This window comes from Thunnus albacares, chromosome 23, assembly GCF_914725855.1.
Source record: "Thunnus albacares chromosome 23, fThuAlb1.1, whole genome shotgun sequence".
In the NCBI taxonomy this organism is placed as follows: Eukaryota; Metazoa; Chordata; class Actinopteri; order Scombriformes; family Scombridae; genus Thunnus; species Thunnus albacares.
The window spans coordinates 3,766,071-3,787,758 of record NC_058128.1 but is presented as its reverse complement, the minus strand read 5'-3'; the positions used below and the strand labels follow the sequence as shown (position 1 = coordinate 3,787,758).

Below are 21,688 nucleotides of genomic sequence, written 5' to 3'. Positions count from 1 at the left end.
TAGCTGCTCAGCTGCAGCACATTAAACATCAGGTAAACATACCTGCAGACGTCACTTCGGACCCGTTAGATGCTGGTTTGGTCGTTGCTCTCCAAAATCCCTGTTAGCGACACGCTGTCTGTCCATGACTTGTAGCTACAGCAGTTTGTTTACTTTGTCTTAAATGAGACATTAAACTTTGCAATTAATCCGCGGTTCACATACGTGCCGAACCGATCAACTACGATCCGTTACACCACTATGTCTTTGATGATTTTGATTCAAAAGAGAAAAAATAAAGAAAGCTCTGTTGGTTGAGGGTGAAAAATGTGCAAAAATAACAGATTTATTCTCCAAACACGCCACCGCCGATGACTCTGCATGAGTCAGCTAGCAGCGCTAACGTTAGCATCTGAATCCTTGTAATTTCCCAATAACAAAAGCCAACAGACTACCCCAAAATGCACTTCAGGACATAAGTAAATGCCTCTTACATTTGATGAAGATGCAACGGTTGAGAATTTACAGTCTGAGTTGTAAAACCTCGACACACACACTGAAAAAGCCTCCGCTGAATGAATTCACAGCCTGTTGCCTCAAGAGACGGAGGAAGAGGAGATAATCAAAAGAAGAAATCGATCTGGCGAGAAAAAGAAGCGCAACATGCAAGAACTGTTTACTGGGCTGCTGTTTGCTCCAGCAGGAATTGAACTGGTTCATTCATGCGTGTCACACAATAGGCTTGGCCTTGTTTGTTGACCCTCTGCTGCATGTGAAAGAAGCTTAAAGCATCGCCAGAGGAGCAGAATCACCTCAGAGGACGGTTTGGAGGCTGATGGCGACGGAGAGAGAAATCCTAATGAAGCTGGAATCTGATGATGTGATTGACAAGGTTTAGGCACTAAAAGTGAAGCGAGGATGCTATGAATGTTTTTTATTTATCATTTATCTTCATAAAAAGTTGAGTAAACAGAAGAAACCTCAATGAAATCAGTATTTGTTGTGAGCAGCTTTGCCTTTAAACCAGCAGCAGTTCTCCTCGGTGTTTCAGGTCCTCAGCAGGTCGGTTGTTCCTGCGTCTCGGAGAAGAGTTGCCGCAGTTCTTCTTCTTCTGTGGATTTCGGCGTCTCGGCTGCTTCTGTCTCCTCATGTTAATCCCAAACTGACTCCATGATGCTGAGGTCAGGACTCTGTGGAGGCCGAACCATCTGTTGCAGGACTCCTTCTTCTCCGTGATGGTGTTGCATTATGGACGAGAATCTAAACATCTAAAGTGTCTAAAACTTTAGCTTTTTATTGTTTAATTTTGAGAACTCCTTGACTTGTTTTGTCTTTTTGAAGTTCAGGTTAAAAGATGCAGGAAAATAGATGCTTTTATTTTGCTTTTTAAGTTGTGTACTGTGGTGCTTTTCCTCCAGGTTATACACATATTCAATGTTGTTCCAACTCTTTATTTAAGCAATTTCAACTAATGATTATTCCCATTATCGATTAATCTGCTGATTATTTTCTCAACTAATCGATTCATTGTTTTGTCTATAAAATAGATAAAGTTTTAATTTCTTAAAGCTGAAGGCAACGTCTTCAAATGTCTAAAATTCAAATATATTCAGTTTCAGTTTATGTACGACACAAACAAGCTTCTTTATTAAAGCGATTTATTTTGATTCATTTTCTGTCAATCAACTAATCAATTAATCAACTAATCATTACAGCTCTACTCTATATCTACATGAGTAAAAATTCAAACCTAAAGTGACGTTTTTTACAGCTGCACAGAGATATTCCAGATGTCTGGTGCATCATTTTATAGAGTCTGACATATTTTATATTTTTGGACAGTTTTGGGAACTCTGCTAGAATGTCAAATAAAGTTCTGGGTTTGTAAAGGTGACAGGATGTTCAGCAGGGTACAAGAGGTTCAGTTCCTCGTATTATGTCTGCCTCTCTTGTACTGCGAAGAAACTTTGTGAAGAAGATTGTCTTCCTCACTTTACTGAATGTTAATGCTAAATTCCTTCAAACAAGCTCCGAACGAACCAGACGTACTGAGTGACTGGAAGAGACTTCAGCTCTCGGCTTCACTGAGGCAGCAGCAGGCAGACAGCTGACTGGCCTGCAGCTCTGCGTGTGTGCGTCTGTGTGTGTGTTAATATATGTGTGTGTGTGTGTGTGTGTGTGTGTGTGTTTTAGTTTAGTCCATCTGTTGTTGTGTGTCACCCCAAGGCGACGGCATGAGAGAAAGAGTGAGAGACAAAAGGAGGGAAAAAAAAAGAAAGATGGAACGAAAAGATACACAAGTAGAGGAATGTATGTGTGTTTCTATGTGTGTGTGTGTGTGTTTCTATGTGTGTGTGTGTGTTTCTATGTGTGTGTGTGTGTGTTTCTATGTGTGTGTGTGTGTGTTTCTATGTGTGTTTCTATGTGTGTGTGTGTGTTACTATGTGCGTGTGTGTGTGTTTCTATGTGTGTGTGTGTGTGTTTCTATGTGTGTATGTGTGTTTCTATATGTGTGTGTTTCTATGTGTGTGTGTGTGTGTGTGTGTTTCTATGTGTGTGTGTGTGTTTCTATGTGTGTGTGTGTTTCTATGTGTGTGTTGGACCTCAGGCGGTGCTGTCTGTGTGTCTCTGTGGATCCCAGATGGAGCCAGAACTCAACAGAACACATTAGTCCACTTGGCGTGTTCACACACACGTTCAGACACACTCAGATATTCAGTCTAATTCTCCCGACAGTCGGATCACCTGAGCCTCCGCTCGCTCCGCCGCCGCCGCAAGATTTCTGCTCCACTGCAACAGTCATCTGAATTCCTACGGAAGCCCGGAGAGGCCCGTTATCGCTTCTTTAGTTATCTCCACTTCAGGGTTGTAAAGAAGGAGAGAAAAAAAAAAACACAGCTCCCAGGCAGGGACTGAGTTTCTGCAGAAAAACCAAGAAGGAGCTCGAGTATCTCGCGAGTGAGAGGAAAGAAGGAAGGGAAGGAATAAAAATTTTATGTTCCAATGGATCCGTCATTTCCTGAGCTGCAGATTTGAGATTCGGCCTTGACTTGGACTCATCTGCTGAAGCTTGAGTTGAGTCTAATGTGCACATGTTGCAACTACAACTCATGCATTTTTTTTCTTTTAATCATGAGCCCTCCAAGTGCAATTCTTTAGATTTGGGATGTGCAGGGAAAAAGGAGGAATTAGCTGCAGCCTAATCGTGATCACTTTATAAACACTTACTGAAACTGATCTTTCTCTGATTATAGTTGATCATCATTAGACCCTCGAGAGAAGAAGACAAACTACAGACGATTGTAAAACCACCAAAAAAAACGGTATATTATATGTATTCCGATGGACGTTGAGATGAGAGAAAAGTTTTGCCGTCGGCCTTCAAAATAAAAGATCGAGGACTTCTTATTAGGGTCTTTATTTTGAAACTGACATCGACGATCAGACAGGGAGAAAAGATGAAACACAGACACCGATATCTGCACCCAGAGGAGATCCACTCGCCCGGTGGACTCAGCAGGATCCGTCTTTGTTTTAAATGTATTTTTAGGGAAATGTAACTGCTGCCTGGATTATGTTCAGAGGGAATGGGTTTTTTTTTTTTCCAGTGAAAGAAGTGCTTGTACTTGTACTTCATGCAAGTTTGAATAAGGTAGTCGGGGTTAATGGTGGATGTACGGAGCAGATGACTTAGACGATTTAGACACCGGAGTCTGGGAGTCGAGTCCCGGATCTGCTTCAGTTTAGTTCACAAAAGCACTTTTGTTGAGCTCAGGGAAAGTTCACTGTTTCAGTAAATATTAATAAAGTAAACACGACTAGGGATGCAACTCACAAATATTTCTATTATCGATTAATTTGGTCAATAAAATGTCCTCATTTTGTCTGGTCAACAGTCCAAAACCCCAAAATATGAAATCCACAGTAATCTAACACTACAATAACAACAAATTCTCACATTTGAGAGCTTTGAACCAGCAAATATTTGGCGTTTTTGCTTAAAAAAATGTTTAAATAATTAGTCAGTTATGGAGATAATTTATCTGGATAAATAAAATTCAATATGCAAATGCATCTGGATGCTATCAGACCATCTAGACAACATGTGGACCCTCTTGTTTAAAAGTGGAGAGTTTGTCCCGATGGTGTCACCGGAGGAAAAATTATACGCCCACCGAATTAATGACGCTTCATCCTCTGAGGAGCATCCCAATGTTCAGATTAAAGTTATTCCCGCTCTCACGCTGGACGGTAGATGGTGAGATATGTGGACCAAAGAGTCGGACAGACAGATGGACGTCTTTAGGCTCGTCTTTTTACGGGATAAAATTGTATTCTTTATTGTTAGGGTCTGTATCGTCCTCCGTCTGTACAGAGCAGCTTTCACTCTGTCCCTTTAAATTCGTATCTCAGCTCATCATTTCTCTCCCTCTCTCTCCCTCTCTCTCTCTTTCTCTCTCTCAGGGGAGCTTGATGCCTTGCATGACAACAGATGGAGCCCTGAGGCTCTGGGACCACACACACACACACACACACACACACACACACACACACACACACAGGGAGCTGGCAGCAGTGGGGTGGGGTAAGAGGCAAGCTGTGGTAAAGACTGATGTCAACATCAGTATGAGAGCACACACACACACACACACACACACACACACACACACACACTCAAACAGACTCTATGGTTATGTGGATATATGTAGATGAACAGGGTGCACACACACACACACACACACACACACACACACACACACAAAGCAGATTTATAATGGAAGACTGCATTCAGCCACTGCACACACACACACACACACACACACACACACACAGTTGGAGGTAAATCAGGAAATATCTGCCTTGATTTAAAACAGAAAATCAAATCAAAGAGGAAGAATCCACACAGAGAGTGTTTGCTCTTTTTGTTTTTTTTGTTTTTTGTATTTACCACAGTTCACACTTGAATTTTGAGCTAATTTGAGTTTCAGAAGTTGAAAACACGGAGCTCGGAGGATGCTCGGGGAGTTTGGGGACTACGGTTTGGCAGTATAACAGTGCAGCCCGATGGTGACTCCATCAGTGTGTCAGTCGGAGGTCTGAATCCTGTTCAGGACCTCAGGCAGCGTGCTCAACAACAAATCTGTTTCTTTATTAAATCTGTGGTGGATCATCAACCCCTGGCATGCTGGGAGATGTAGTCCACTAAATTTGAGCCTAAACCAACTGAATAACGGAGGCTGACCAATGAAGTGACAGCTGCTGGTCCTGACTGATCAATCTTATGATCCTCATTATTATCATCACTCATGAGCAGGATGGTGGGAAACCTCAACTCCCTCCTCAGGACACCAAGAATATCCATCATGGATGATCTCACCTGGAGTCCACAGGCGATTTCTTATATTTTATTATCATATAATCCTGTGTACAAGAATAAACATATACAATAATTGCCACTTCAACTTCTTTTATGCTTGAACTTTAGGTTTCAGTAAAATTTATTCAAAGGCAAAAACATCCACTGTTACAAACCGGTCAAATCGATATTAAAAAAGTTATGCTGCTTTAATTTTGCAGAGGAAGCTAGCACCCTTTCTTCACTTTTCTTTAATTAATTAGGTAATAAGCTACCTCATGAGTCTAAAAATATGTCTGGCGATTTTCTGTATTTTTCTTATTGTCAATAAATCTCATGTTTGGATCCAAACCAACAATGAACTGATCTACTATTGTGTGTGTATCAAAGCCTGATATATCTTATTCCCCCGTTATTGTCCAAAAACTATTAAAAACACATCAATGAGCCACACTGTTGCACTGGGTGACATGTTCCTTCATTATGAAGAGTTCGGAGACATTAGTTTGTTTAGAAACGGCTCCAAAGACAAATAACAGCATCACGTTTTCAGTCTCAGGAGAGTAGTTCTGTGTAAGGCAGACACCACTGAGCATGTGCAGGAACATGGTTCTGTTTACAGAGCTTCACTAGCTTGTTGTGCTACATATCACAACCGCTTGACTTTGTGCTATGTTGTAAATTTCTCAAGAACTTCAGCACAAGAGACCTGTAAAAAATGTTTAACCGTTACCACCGTTTCAAAGTCCTTTGGAAGAATCCAAACCCTCACTATCACTCAGACATTCTGACGACATTTAACCTGACACAAGTGTTATATTTAAGCGTTTATATATTAAAGGTGCAGTGTGTAGGATGTAGTGGTATCTAGCAGTGAAGTTGCAGATTACAAACAGCTGAGTACCCCTCCCCTTCCCCTTCTAAGTGTGCAGGAGAACCTACAGTGGCCACGAAACACCTACAGTGGAGCCAGTGTTTGGTTTGTCCGTTCTGGGCTACTGTAGAAACATGGTGGTGCAACATGGTGGGCTCCTGATATTAGGTATTTTCTTTGTGTTGCTTAAGGAATGTAAGAAACCTTTAGTTGAGGCGCCATGTTCATGTGTCAATAAGACAAACTGGATCAACATCTAGTGTTTGTGTCAGTAGCTTGATAGGAACGACGCCAAGATGTCTGACATATTGACAGGTCCATATCATAACTCATCATTCAAAGGAGAGGTCCACTGATAATATGGAAAACATATGTTGAAGAAGTGGCGAGGTATAAAAGATCCCAGCTGAAGTTGGTTTGTTGTTGATTGTATTTGCATGTGACAGAACTAATTAAATAAAGCCGTATTAAACTTATATATTCAACTTTTATCAGAAATACATAGTTACAGCTCCTTGGAAGAGGACTGGCTCCCTATATAGATGTAAAGGGTTCATTCTAAGAATTATAAAGGTTTATCCCAAGTCTTATCCCCTTATTGGAAACGTTACAATATCTATCCTCCCCTCCTAAAAATCAATACATTTTAAGACATTTTTAGACCTTGAATTACCAAAAAACCCTGAACACATCTGTCTGTGAACTGGTCTGGACCCCAGGATGTGACATCACAGCATGGAACAACCTGTCAGTGCAGCTAATATGAACGTAAAGGTCAGGAAAGGGAGAGTAAATGTCAAACGTAATCTGAGCAGATAGAAACAAAACAGGAAGCTTTGACTGAAAGTGATTTCTAATGTGATGAATGAATGTGGACAGGAAGGAAGTGTCTGACATACGCAATATGGAGCCACGGTGATCACATTAGCTTGTTTGGGGCATGGAGAGTAAAAAGGGAAATGCACCGCTGTGACACGGCTAATTGATTCTGGCAGGACAGAAGTGTAAAACAAAAACAATTATGAAGACAGAAGAAGAAGAAGAAAGATGGGGAGATGAAATTCGACTGCTCCAACAGGGCTCATTAACTTGGACAGGAGAGAAGGGAGAGTAAACACCGAGGAGGTAAAGCTGCTGCTGCTGAGAGGCTGAAAGTTTTACAGCAGGAAGAAAACCCTGTCGCTCAAAAAGAAAAATTATATTTCTTAAAACATCCACTCCATCCCTCTGCGGTACTATATAATACATTAAAATCACATTGAAGTCGAGATGAAAGGTGCTAACAACCATCTCATAGTGAAGATGCTTCCCTGAAAAGTTTTCTGGCCGCAGAAACTTTTCCACAAAGATTTATAAGAACATTAATTCACACTGCAAACAGGCTCTATTATAATGTAAATCTGAGGACTTTCCTTTGATGTTATCAACTGACACTTCAACTACTTTCAGCACTTTAATTGTCAAACTTCTTTAGTGCTTAAACATCAGCCATTAATACTATATATGAGAGGGTGAAATAAAGAAAACTGAAATTCTCACCTCAAATGACACTTCAGCTCCTTTTCAACATGCACATGTCGTTTGACTCTTCAACTCCATTTAGCAAAGCTTTCACTTCAACTCAGTTTGGCAAATACATTTAAACTGAAAAAATCTCCTCTAATTACTTTACTTACTTTAGCTTTTTTTCATTGCTTCAACTTCAGGTCCAGTTAAGTCCTCCAACTCCTGAAATTACCTCATTATGAACACATTTCAAAAGCTGTAAAACATATTTCACTTGCAACCTTTCACTGAAAATGTTCTTTGAAAATGTTGCCTTTACTAGTTTCCTTTAAGTAATCACATAACCGACTACTTCACTAGTCTAAAAATACATGAGACAAAGAGATAAAGTTGCACAAAAAAAGGAAAAAAGAGACTGAAATATAACTTCAAACTTCTTTCAGTGCTTCTGTTTTAACTGCCACTTCAACTCACTTTAGTGCTTAAACATCAGCTATCAAATTACACAAATGGATGTGTTGCGTCTTGAATTTTCCACCAGAAATGTGCACATAAAAATAAAAAATGATGAAGTAAAATAATGAGAGCCGGTGAGCACAAAAGAAATAAAACTTCCTAATTACACTTCGACTCCTTTCAACATGTGCACGTCGCGTGACTCTTCGACCCCATTTCACCTGAAACTTCAACTCCTTTAATTACTTATATAACGGTAACTGGCACTTCAACGTCTTTCAGTGCTTCAACATCAGGTCCAAATTCAATTCTGTTGAGTCCTCCAACTTCAATTTTAACACATTTCAAAAGCTGCAAAACATATTTAACTTGAAACCTGCCTTTTAAAATGTTGTCTTTACTAGTTTCCTTTAATTAATCAATTAATCATGTAACTGACTGTTACAAGTCGAAAAAGAAGTAATATAAAGAGTTGAAGTTATGCGAAGAAGGAAGCGAGAGAGAGCAAAGTAAAACTTAGAAAAACTTCAACTCCTTTCAGCATTTGCATGTCAAGTGACTCTTCAACTGGCAGCACTTTCACTTCAACTCCACTTCAACTCATTTTAGTGCTTAAACATCAGCCATTAATACTATATAAGAGTGGGTGAAATAAAGAAAAACTGAAATTCTCACTTCAAATGACACTTCAGCTCCTTTCACTTCATCCAAAACTGCCCCGAAAATGTCTTTCAGTGATTCCACTTTAACTGCCACTTCAACTTCTTTCAGTGCTTAAACTTCAGGTCCAACTTCAATTCCATTAAATGCTTCAAGATTAAATATTACGGCCACAAAATGTCAAATTTTAAGAGAGTGAACATGACTATTATCGCTTTAACTGACACTCCAGCTTTCAATTTTGTAGTATTTCTATATAATTTCATGTGCAAGACTAAACAGTTCAACTTGTTTTAGTGCTTCAACTTCAGGTCTCAATTCAATTCATTCAAGAGCACAAATTCTGCTGTTTTAAACAAATCAAGTAGCGAAGAAAAAGATTTCAAGACAGTTATGCTGCTTTAATTTTGCAGTGGATGCTCGCACAGTTTTTCCTTCAGTTTCCTTTAATTAATTAGGTAACAAGCTACCTCATGAGTCTAAAAATAAGCAGGATAAAGGATCAGAGTTGGCATTGAGTTTCAGTACAACACGGAGCAGCCTTTACTTTGATACCTTACTTTGCTGACTATAAACACATCTTTCTCTCCCCCGTTTAACTAAATCAGCTAAAACCTTCAAATGCACCAGTGTTTAATGTCTGAACACAAAAGGGCTGTGTGGGAACTGAGTGAAGTTCAATTCCCAGACCTAATCACACTGCACAGCCCCCTGACACACAGGAAGAAAAGGAGGACAGTGTTTTCTTTGCAAGTTACAAATTGATGTACCCAGCAGTGATTGTATGAAGGACAAGAAGTTGGCTGACGGAAGAGGAAGTTTTTTTTTTTTCTTTCCCCAATTTGAGCAACAGTGGGATATAAATTTAAAAGTGTGATTTTTATTTATTGGAAGCTGACAGGGAATCAAACATCAGGGGAACAGTAGGTTTGTTACTGTTTCACTCTTGAAGTAACTGAGCCTGGTGAGACCAAAAAGGACGGACGCTGCCTTACCTAGCTTGGGCAGTGAGTACTGGACTTTAAAGTAGTCCTGGTAAAATCCCAGAAGCCTCTTGGTGATGTGGAGTGCGTAGTCCCCTGCTCCACTGGAAATGGCATCTGGTCGAGCGTACAGGCGGATCTGAAAACAAACATACGAAAAAGACAGACTGATTTTAACAGAGACACAGGAAGAGGAAATGAAGACGTGTCTGCTCGGCTCTACAGAGAACAAAATGAAATTAATCCAAGTTTTTTTTTTAAAAAGTCTATACAGAGAAGGAAATTAAATTTGGCAGGGGTTACAATCAAATCTACACGGAGAACAACAGAACAAGGTCGAGCGTATGTTAAACTCTACAGAGGAGATGATACAACCAGCTTCAGTTCAAATCTGCAGAGAGAGAGAAAGAAATTAAATCTGAGTTTTCTGTCGAAATGTATACAGAGACAAATAATCAGGCCAGTGTTCGGCAGGTCGGGTCCATAGAGAGAATAACTGAATCAGGTCCAGATCATGTTCAGCTCTCCAGACACAACAGTGGAGTCAGGGTGAGTTTAGCTTCAAATCCGCAGGAAAGAAAATGGATTTATAGCTGAGAGCAGAAATACATCGACTTTTAGACACAAAGGGAAAAAATCTAAGGAAACGCTCTGCTTTAGAGGGATTCCTTCCAATATTTCTCACAGTCAGAGTCAAATATTCACAACACGGATGCTAAGTGTGTTCTCTTTATTGTACAGGACAAAAATAACACTTTATTATTGATGTCCTAGGGGGAAATAAGATATTACAGCAGCACAAGAATAAACAGACCACAGACTGTAGGTACAAAAAGGATTGAGCAAGAAGGAATAAAAATGTAAAACTGACCATCAATCCAAATTAAATTACATCTACAGTATATACAGATATGAAAAGTGAACAATGACTAGAGAATGAACTGTACAACAAATTGAAATTAGAAGCTATAAATGCGCTTAATGAGCAAGACTGATTCCAAATATAGTGCAGTTCCTCTTATTGCTTAGCAAGGCAACACAGAGGACTGGTATCATATAATAATTATAGATGTACAAACTATAGGATAATAGAATATGCAGTAATAAATATAGGAATGGTATGATACATAACACATGACTTAATAACATATGTGTACACAGTAACTAAAGTTACAAGTAGTAGTTAAAGTGACAAAAGTGGGACATGTATACAGGATAGTATAATAATAGTATATTGGGATAATATAATAATAACTATAGGATGTAAGATAATAGAATTTACAGTGATAAAGAGGAAGGATATTTATACTTATAGGACATATACATATGTAAGAAAGTGTATCAGTTATAGTTCTGCAACATATAACAATAACAGAATACTAAAGTAATATATATAATAACAGAAATAAGAATAATATGTAACACTTTATTTTACAGGTCCTTTAATTTTATAGTAATTTCTAGAAATTTTCAGAGTAATTTGCAGGTATTTAACGGGTAATTTTGAAGAGATTTTACAGAGAGGCTGGTGCAATTTGATACATACTATAAGAAAAAAAAAGAAAAAGTGTTAAGTTACATTTAGGCTCATAGTAGAGATGTCAGTTTCAGTTAATTTTGCTTTCCAAAGACCAACACCCATTAACCGCTAACTAAGCAATTAATTTTTAAGAAAAGTTGTGATGTAGCTTACATCTGTGAGAGCTGTCCAGGAGTTGGAGGTCAGAGCTAGCTTGACTTTTAGCTCGTCCTTCTTCCCCTTCAAAGTGTTTTTAATGCGTTTAGTCAAAGTAGCTCTTGATGGCATAACATACTCAGGCTCAGAGTACGAATATAAATAAAGATATAAGCTGTTTTTGGAAAAATAATAATAATAATTACTTTTTGAATATAACTTACATCATAGTGTAGTTACATACTCACACACTCTCCTGCCAGACTCTTGGAAGCGGTCAACAGTTATTTTCTGCGGCTGTTAGCATTTATACGGCTGCCTGTTTGTCTTTTTGAGCTCCTTATCATCTGTGACAGTGGTATTTGGCAGCTTGACATATTCCGTTTCTGCAGTAGAGACGTTGGAAGACACTTTGGACTTGTTTTCACTCAAATTTATTTCCTCCGTGGCAGAAAACACGTTGCAAGAACCTTCAGAAACTCCTGCAGGTTAAACTGGACTAACCAAACACTTTTAGGGCTGACTGACTCTAACACACTCACTGTAAACAGACTATAAACAGACTCGCTAGCCTAGCAACATTAATGCTACAAACAACCCGCAATGCAACACTCCATGTAGAAGTTGGTTTTACACCATCCATTCAAAAAGAAGATCTGATGTTGTGAACATGTAATTGTCGAGCTGTTAGCAGAGTGTGTATGCAAATTAACCAATGACCAACATGCGCAACCGGTCAAAAACATTCTTGGCGGTTAACCGATTAAAGGTTAACTGTTGACATTTCTAGTTCATACATAGTTTTTTTCTTTGCAAAATTCTTAAAAAATTACAGAAAGAAAATATGTAGTTTTTTGTGTCATATTAGGTTGTTTCTTACTATAATTAGCACATTTCCCGTATACTACCAAATGACAACTCTGTCAAAGAAATGTCCCAAGAATAACAGTTACACAGCACTTACTTTTAGGAAATTATTGAAAAAATATACTAATATATCGTTTGACACACAAAACTGCTCACTGAAAACTAAGTATTGAATTGTCAAGAGTCTATTATGAGTCTGCTACAGATTTATTCATACACTTTCTGTTTTTCTTATAATTTGAACCAAATTGCACCAGCCTCTCTGTAAAATACCCTAAAAAATGACTTGCAAATTACTCTGAATTTTTCCAGGAAATTTGTATAAAATTAAGGGACATGTGAAATAAAGTGTTACCTAATAAGAATATCAGGTCGAGTCAGTTCTAAAGTGCGTGTGAACACTGTTAATTATGGTGATTTGGGGTGAGGGACTAGCTTTGGCCTGCACTGTAGGTTCCTCATGTGATAATAGTTAATTGATTCAAGGTAAAGTATGTGTCTCTGCTAAATGAGGTTCCTCACTAACAAACCACATGTTTAGGGCTGTTTATTGATTAAATTTCATGTGGTCTATTTCCTGCTTATTGCAAATCCTCCTGTCACTCACAATATCAATTTGCTAAGTCAGATGTGGATTATAAATTGTATTATTACATTTTTTGTGCTTGTAAATTGATCAAAGTTAAACTGTTAATTTACTGTATATGTGTGGTTCATACAGTACATACACAACACTTACTGTACATCTGTAGACACACACATACACACAGTTGATCTGCCAAGCTCTCTGATCAATAATCAATACAACCAGGTCACATGACTGCTCCGCACCTATCAGCAGGCTTGGGTAGCACAGTGACCTCACTGGTGACCTCATTGTTGACATGCTGACAGTGTGAGTGTGTGTCCCTGAATTCCCAAAGCCAGGAATCAAACTCACATGACATTTGAAACAGCTTCTGTTATCTGGGAGCCATCAGGATTTTTATCTAATGATGTAACTGTGGCTACTACTGTATCTAACAGTTAACTAGTTAATGCATCATAACTAATTTCAGGTTGTAGGTAAAAAAATTACAGCGCAGGGACAACTTTTACAGTGCAACATGGCGCACTTTACTGTCACAATACTCTGTCAGCAGCCGAATTACTTTGCTTCAGCCTCATTTCTTACAAAATACTACTAAGCGTTACGTAGCTCCACACAGAAATATGGACATTTTCAATATGTATGTAGTTAACAGTCCTTCAATTACGTCCATCATCACAATAAACATCAATAAATACATGTTTAAAATAAACCTCTACTTGCACTAACATAAAGGTGGCCATCACCGTATTATGCTTTCTGTGATTTTCTGTCATTTATATGCTGTTATAGTGTCGGATGTTAAACATAGTCAAAGGTCCAGAACTTGAGGTGAACGTATGTAAAAATGCATCCTGCAAGTCAAAAGCCAACCTGCCCCGAACGCTCTGTTTGTGTTACCAATAAGGAGTTATTTGAATTGTAAATTATGCAAATATTCCAGTAGAGCCCCAGAATATAAATACTGACCTGGAAATATGCATGATATTGTTCCTTTAATAAAAATAATAATAATAACCAGCCAAGCTAGTCGCTCTTTCAGGCTGTCATCATGCTAACATGCTGATGTTTGGGAAGTATAATGTTTACCTTAAAGTACTTGGTCATAAACCAAAATACTGGACAATTTCAGATTTTGACTTGATAGAGACTCTAAATGAAAAGTCATGAGATCACCAAAACTGTTATATTATAATTATCGCTGGTGGGTCCAGGTATCATCGGATAATTCATAATTCATTTGTAATTCAAAAACCCAAAAATGGTAAATCTGTTATTTGTTTCAAAACAAAAAAACGTTTTTGGTGTCAGAATCAAATAATCTTTAATCCAAAAAGGAATAACGATAAAACGAATCGGCAAAAACCAAAGACGGGCCGGGTTTGATTGGTTTTTCGTTATTTGATTCTGACACCAAAGACGTTTTTTTTGTTTTGAAACAAGTAACAGATTTAGCGTTCTTTGGTTTTTGAATTACAAATGAATTACGAATTATCCGATGATACCCGGACCTTGGTGGCACTAGAGGGGTCGGAGGATCGTCAGTGTCTTTAAGGTTCAGCCTCTGGACACCATGAGTATCTGTATTTACTGGCAATCCATCAAGTAGTTGTGAAGACGCAGAAAACCAGAAATGTGAACCGGCTGATGGTGCTGGAGGAAAAGTCACCAACATCAGTAGGATTCATCCTTTGGGGACCATGAATGTATGTACACATCGTCATGGCAATCTATCTATCTAAGCTGTGGAGTTATTTCAGTCAGACAGACCAACGTTGTCATCCAGATTCAAACAAAATAAAACCCTTTAATAACCTTTAAATGTTGGTTTTATTCTCACTGTTTACCTGCATAAAACACACCAATAAAATTTGATGTCTGACTATGAGAAATTATATTAATAAGAGTATAAACAATAATTTGTATTTGATATTTTCACTGGTTTTGATACCAGCTTAGCGTCCGCCCGTCTCATGTGATTCTGCAGTTCTGTCAAAAACGTTTCACTTCAGTGATTCTTTCAGGCTGACGGACAGAAAACTCTTCCATCTGAGTCAAATTTCTAAAAAAAAAAAAAACCTGTTTCTCAGCTAAAAGTAATTTGGCAAGTTTGAAAGACAAAATGAGCTACTGCTGCTGTCTAATCCAATAGACATCCGGTGTGTGATGTCAACCCGGCTAATGTCACTGAACAAGACAGCTGCTAACTGCACAAACTCAAGTGTTTTTTGTGATTTCTGCCATTTTCTGTATAATGTTGGATGTTAAACACTGCAAAGTTCTACAAATTGTGGTGAACATATGTAATGCTCCCTGCAAGTCATCAGTCAGGGCTTCAACCTGCTCTGAACACTTTGTTTGCAAGAGGCCGAAGAAATGTTTAAGTGACAGATGCCATCTAGTGGTAATTACAACCCAGAGCAGTGATGCAGTTCAGATGACGTATATATATATATGTATATATATATATGTATGTGGACAGATTTCCTCATTCAGAGGAGGAGGATGGTGGATGGAGGCATTAACCCAACAATGGACTTTGCCACAGGAGACCTGTAACTACGGTCGTCCCCTAACCTTAACCCCGTGGTTATTATTGTATCCATAATGACAAAGGTCGCCGAAATTTAAGGAAGTAGTAACTTTAACCCACACCATGTTTCCCTAACCTTAACAAAGTGATCATTTTAACTCAGACCATGACCAAGTGGTTTTTGTGCCTAATGCTAACCAGACATTAACCACAGTGTTGTCACATCATGAAACATTATTTTTTAACATTGATGTGTAATGATTTTGGAAAGCACAGACAAATGGTGCTGTATTGCCAAAAACGCTCCTATGTGTTGTTCTTGAGTCACATGGTCGAGCAACATGTTTGGTCGTTTAATTTGGAGGACTTGTTGGTTTGCAAAGTTACCTCCACTTCCTCTTCTTCCTCCACTTATGCCCACAATCAGCCATCCGTTGGTAGCTTTGCTAAGGTTTTTCCAGGTGTTGTTCATGTTGTCAACCCTCATAGTTCAGATTGGTTTCAGGCTCCAACATGTACGGATGTAGTTGAAAAGTTGATTTCAATTACAGAACGATAAAAAAAAGTGAAATCCTGCTACTATAGTTTGTTTACGTAGCCTCCGGAGCCGGAGGAAGCTCCCTGAAGCTGACCAATCAGAACAGAGTGGGCTCATCAGGAGGCGGGCCTTAAAGAGACAGGCCTGTTTCAGACAGAGGCTGAACTGAGGGGTTGCATTAAGGACCAGTGTAAGATAAATAAGGAGTTTTTAACTGTGAATCATGCAAATATATTCCAGTAGAGCTCCATGATATAAATATAGACCTGAAAATGAGCATATGTCCTCTTTAAGAAAGTGATCTGTAGCCTAATCAGCTGTGAATCTTCTGCCGTGTTTCACAACAAGCTGCTGGCTCTCCTCTGTGTGTTCGTGTGATGGACAGGAGCAGTTAATCAGTCTGATCCACCAGACTAATTACACACAAACACTATCAGCTGATAGACTGGTGTTGCCATGGCAAGCGGGGCAGCGGGTGGCGGTGATATCACCGATCAATATGCATGTATTGCATGTATCCGCCTGGACACATTTCCAAGTACAAGCGTGTGTTGGATGTTTTTTTTTTGCTGTCGTAGAGAGAGAAACCACTTCACCGTCAACTGAAGGACAGAACACACACACACACACACACACACACACACACACACACACTGCACACAGATAAGATACACTCACACAACTCAAACCATTTTTCACAAAAAGAGGGAAGGGAGTGGACACACACACACACTATGATGCAATGCTGCTGTATCACTGCTGTCATATCACACACACACACACACAGAGGTAAACATTACCGTCCCAGTAATGTCACTCTGCTATCTTTCTCAGTTTCACTTCCACTCCAATAAACTCTGTTTTCACACAGCTGTAAAAGCATATTGGATTCTGTGCAGTCAAAATATCCAGTAAATTCGTCGCTACATGGCATCAATATGCTCGTGTCATATAAAAGCTCCCGTTGAAGCGAAGACGAAACAACATAAACTGTGTGTTGCATCCGACTGAACATCAAACTGATTTCACAGGAGACACGACTGCATACAAAGCCAATAGAGAGTTACTATAGTAACATACATACCATTAATGCTAACAGATACCAATACTATAATTAATCGCATTCACTAATACGATACAAATGCTGCTCTCCTCTCCTCTCAGTTACCCCAGCAGGGCGGATTTTTCAATAAAAATTCAAACTTTTTAAAGCTCTCTCCCTCTTATTCCCCACATTCTCCTCCCTCCACCAGAACTCATCTCAGAGCGCGGCAGCCAGCAGAGTGAATATCTGCTCACAAAGTGGAGGCTTTATTGAAATCGTAGCTTCTTTCGGCGGACTGGCAGTGTGCTGCTGAATTGAGTATCATCTCCTGAGGATTCCTGAAACGCCTCCGGTCGTGTTCTCCCAGGTGAAGAGAAACCAGGACACATTACATTTTTCTATGGGAGGGAGGAGGTGGTGGTGGTGGTGGGGGTTTGGTGTGACATTCTCACTTCAAAGTATCATCATATACACATTCATCATGTCTCCAAGGAATGAAAATATGCTGTTAAGACCTTCACACGGTGGCTCAGTGGTTAGCTCTGTCGCCTCACAGGAAGACGGTCGTGGTTTAAACCTGATCCGGTGAGTTCGTATGTTCTGTCAGTGTCTGCTTGGATTTCCTCCATCAACATGCAGGTCAACTGAGGTGGAAACTTTAAATTGCCCCCTGGTTGTGAAAGGTTGTCGGTCATGTTTCTTAGCTCTGTGACAGACTGACGGCCTGCTCAGGATGTATGCTGCCTCGCCTCTTTACTCCAGCCCTGTGTGACCCTGCTCACAGCGGTTAAGATAAGATATGGACAGACGGATAAACAAGCAATTTCTGAACCTGAATGAGTATTATTATGTCAGTGAAATCATTCCCTGCTTGCAGGATGGTGTAATCTTGTGCTCACAAGAATCAAATTGAACTCATCCTAGCAGTTTTTGGTTGAGGTTCCATTTTGTTTCAATTACTCAGAGGACAAATTTGACTTAAAGCTGCCTTCTTCATGAAAGAACCACAGTTACATACAACTGTACCACAACAAATCATATTTACATATCCTTTAAGTAGGTTGTGTTCTATGTGCATATGATAATAAAGATCTTTATTGAATGACTGATTGATTGAACTCAGATCATATAAAACCTCAAACCTCAATTTCAGGAAACCAAATTCCTTATAAACATCCGAGGGACTTCCCCTGAATTCATCTGCTTAGAGCTCATTAATCCCCTGTGTGTGGGATACTGTACTATTAAAAATTCAAACACTAGCCACTAGTCATACACTGGAAAAAAAAGGAAACAATACTTGCATACCCTTGTAGTTATTTGACTCAGCTAATATAATTCACTGCTGGCGATGTTTGTCCATTTAATCAGCAAACGTGACTAGCAGTGCCAGCAAAACAAGACGGCTGTGTCACAGTTCTGCTCATTCAATTATTCATGTCTGCATGTTCAGGGTCGGTCCCAATACCCACACTCGTGGTATTTGCAAGTAGTCAAGTGGCTACTTGTGTGACATATTTCCATTTACTGTCACAGCGCCCAAGCACCTGTTGAGACCGCATGAGGAGTGTGGAGGTTTATTATAGACCAGCACGGCAGGGATTTGCATCTCCATTACAACAGGGCTACCTGCCTGAAAGTGTGTGTTTAAGTGATGATGAGCTTGCTGTGACTAGTGGTCAAAGTCATGGCTGTAAAAATGGTGGATAAACACATTTCCTTCCATTAGTTTGTCAGTGGAAAGCTTTTTAAAATAAAGCGGCAGCAGCAGGAAATGTGTTTTCATCAGCGGTAACTTAACACAGCTCCGATACGGCTGAAAGCGATCAGGAAAAGGTAAAATAAAGCAGATATCTGAAAGTACAAACAGAAACACAGGAGAGAAACTAAACTTTGAACTGCAGAGATTCAGTTAGAAGTTACAAAAGTACTGCGAGACGTCACCGCAACCCGCTGGTGGGGCACGCTTTGGCCCAACTCCAGAGACGCTCCATCTCAGGCGTGACTTGGCACAGCTCAGCACGTTTAAACTGGTAATGGAAACGCAAATCAATGCGGCATGGTTTGCCTCAGCGTGGCCAAAAATGGCAATGGAAAAACCCTATTAGAGCTCACTGGGACACTCTTGATTAATAGGACTTCCCGTCACTCACACAAATACAAATACTGTACATGGTACAACTGAGCTCCTATGATTTGTTGAAGTAAGAGTAGATCAGCTCAAGCAGACAGTGTTACACTTACAATCAGGTAACGGTAAAAAAACACACATTTAGGAACTGAGAGGAGAAATATGAAGCAATTAAATCAAGTTATCTAGAAGCACGTAGGTTTACTGAACATAAGAGACATAATACAATATTATTTTTAATGATTTCTGTCTGATAACATTTTTTAAGACTGAAACATATTTCTCAAAATCTTTGATGTGATATTTAACATTTATCTTGACAGTGTCAGATAGATAATAATATCAGTCTTATTAAATTCAATTTAAACTTTATTTGGGATTCACAAGAGCATAGCATGTTAAAAGAAGACAAAAACAAGACATATAAGATCTATTATCAGTCCCATCAAGAAGAACGGATTAATCATTAATATCACATAATAACCATCTGTGGAGGTTCTGCCCTAATTAAGTGTTTGGATATGAATAATAATGTTCACAAGCTAAATCCAACTAATAAACTTATTTTTGTCTGTAGATTATTGTTGGTCCTAAAACCAGCGTTGGACGTCAGACACACTTGCCTGGTTGTGCGTGAACATGCACTTACTGGGAGACGCATCCATTCTCTCCTGTCATTTCAGCCACTCCCACCTGTCCTGCAGTACCCAGGTGCCCCCCCTCACTCATCTGTTCCCACTTCCCTCATTACCTCCTTTACCTTTCCTCTACAAACTCTGGGATCACCATCCTCTGGGAAACATGAATATCTGAACAACATTTCATTGCAATCCATCCAGTAGTTCAGTCTGGACCAAAGTGGTGGACAATTTACAATATCTTCCTTAAAGCCAATCAAATGACTCACATCTACAGTTATTATTTCCAATCAGTGCAACAGCAGTGTCATGTAAAACTCACTATTCTGCTTTTTAACACAGATACCATTTCTATTCATGGGTTAGGTCCAGTGGATTCTACTTTGCCGTTTTGGATTTTTAGCTGCTGATAACGACAACAACACTTTCTGCAGATATTTCACAGTAAAATCCCTTTTGAGAAGGTGAAGGGATTATTCCCCCTGAACTGCTGGAAAGCATTTAATGTGAAGCAGATTAACAACAAGCAGCAGCAGCAGAAGCAGCAGCAGCAGCAACAGCAGCAAATGATCACAGCAAACTGGAGCAGATCAAAAAAAAACAAGGCTTCTTACCAAAATATGATCAAAGATACATTTTCAAACACAAAGATTTTAGAAATAAAGTCATATCGCATCTCTAATTATAGCTTGTGTCAAATAAAGGCCTGCGTCTTTTCAGCTGAGGGAATAAAACCCGATCTATGAGTCGGTGCAAACGTTATATTCGATTTACAGCATCTGGAATGAGCTCAGATACCAGCTACCTCAATATTAAGCGGTCCGGTCAGGTAGAGAGGCGGACGCGTCTGAAGCATCCGTTTTTATTCTCATCAGGAAGCCACAAAATCAGCCAATCAGTCAGTCAATCAACCTGAGAACAGCGAAGAAAAAAGCCACAGTGACATTGTCTAGTCAAAGCTGCACATTATTCAAACCTTGAGCAATCACGGCTAAAACAACAGAGAGGGGGCAGATAAATGCACCAAACACGACATTTTCTTCTTCTTCTCATCCTTTTTCCCCCTCTTTCTTTCTCCTCCTCCGACTCTTCTCCCCCTTGTTATCTCTCCACTCGTCCGTGACATCTCTCTCTGCGTTCTGTCGCTCCGTCTATCGCCCTTGGATGATGGATGGGGTGATGGACGCTCGGTTGCCACGGTAATTTGATGGATGGTTTAGCAACTGATACGAGCGCCAAGATATCGCGCAGACACACACACACACACAGTAACACACTCTCCTCCCGGCGTATGCGGGTCCTTGACTTTCAGATCAACAGGCCTCAGACAGTCACTACTGCCTCCATAACAAACACTGCTGACCCTTGACTGCGGCGCCACGCGTCTGTCCAATCATATCATCACTTTTGCTGACGACACTGCTGTGATGAAGTGAGACAGCCCGAGAGCTGGAGCAAGGATAACAGTCTCTCTATCAATGTCAACAAGACAAAAGAGATGATTGTTGACTTTAGAAGGAGCAGAGAATTGAACAGAAAGACAGCGGAGGCAGCGTGCCACTTCTGGTGGGGCGCAAACCCTCCTGACCCACTTCTGGACTCTATGAATACATGTAGTATCCCGTTACTGAGTCTTCTCCTGGTTGTGATCATATTCAGTGTATGTCTGAAGCTTCCTGTTTACATGACTCTAACACACAGTTTCTGCAGCCTTCACCAAGTTAAATTCAAAGGGAACATGTTCTGCATATTTCCAGATCTATATTTATATTCTGGGTCTCTACTGGAATATCTTTGCATGATTTACAGTTAAAAACTCCTTATTTATCTTCTACTGGTCCTTTATGCAGCCCCTCAG

At 39.6% G+C, this 21,688-nt stretch overlaps 1 protein-coding gene across 1 annotated transcript in view; it reads right to left on the bottom strand.

Moving 5' to 3' along the window:
• The window catches only part of LOC122974960 (thyrotropin-releasing hormone-degrading ectoenzyme-like), a 198,390-nt gene that overhangs the window by 122,793 nt on the left and 53,909 nt on the right, over positions 1-21,688 (bottom strand). The window contains exon 5 of the mRNA XM_044343061.1: positions 9,827-9,953. Coding sequence (XP_044198996.1) covers positions 9,827-9,953 — 127 coding nt within the window. The remainder of the gene's footprint in view (positions 1-9,826; positions 9,954-21,688) is intronic.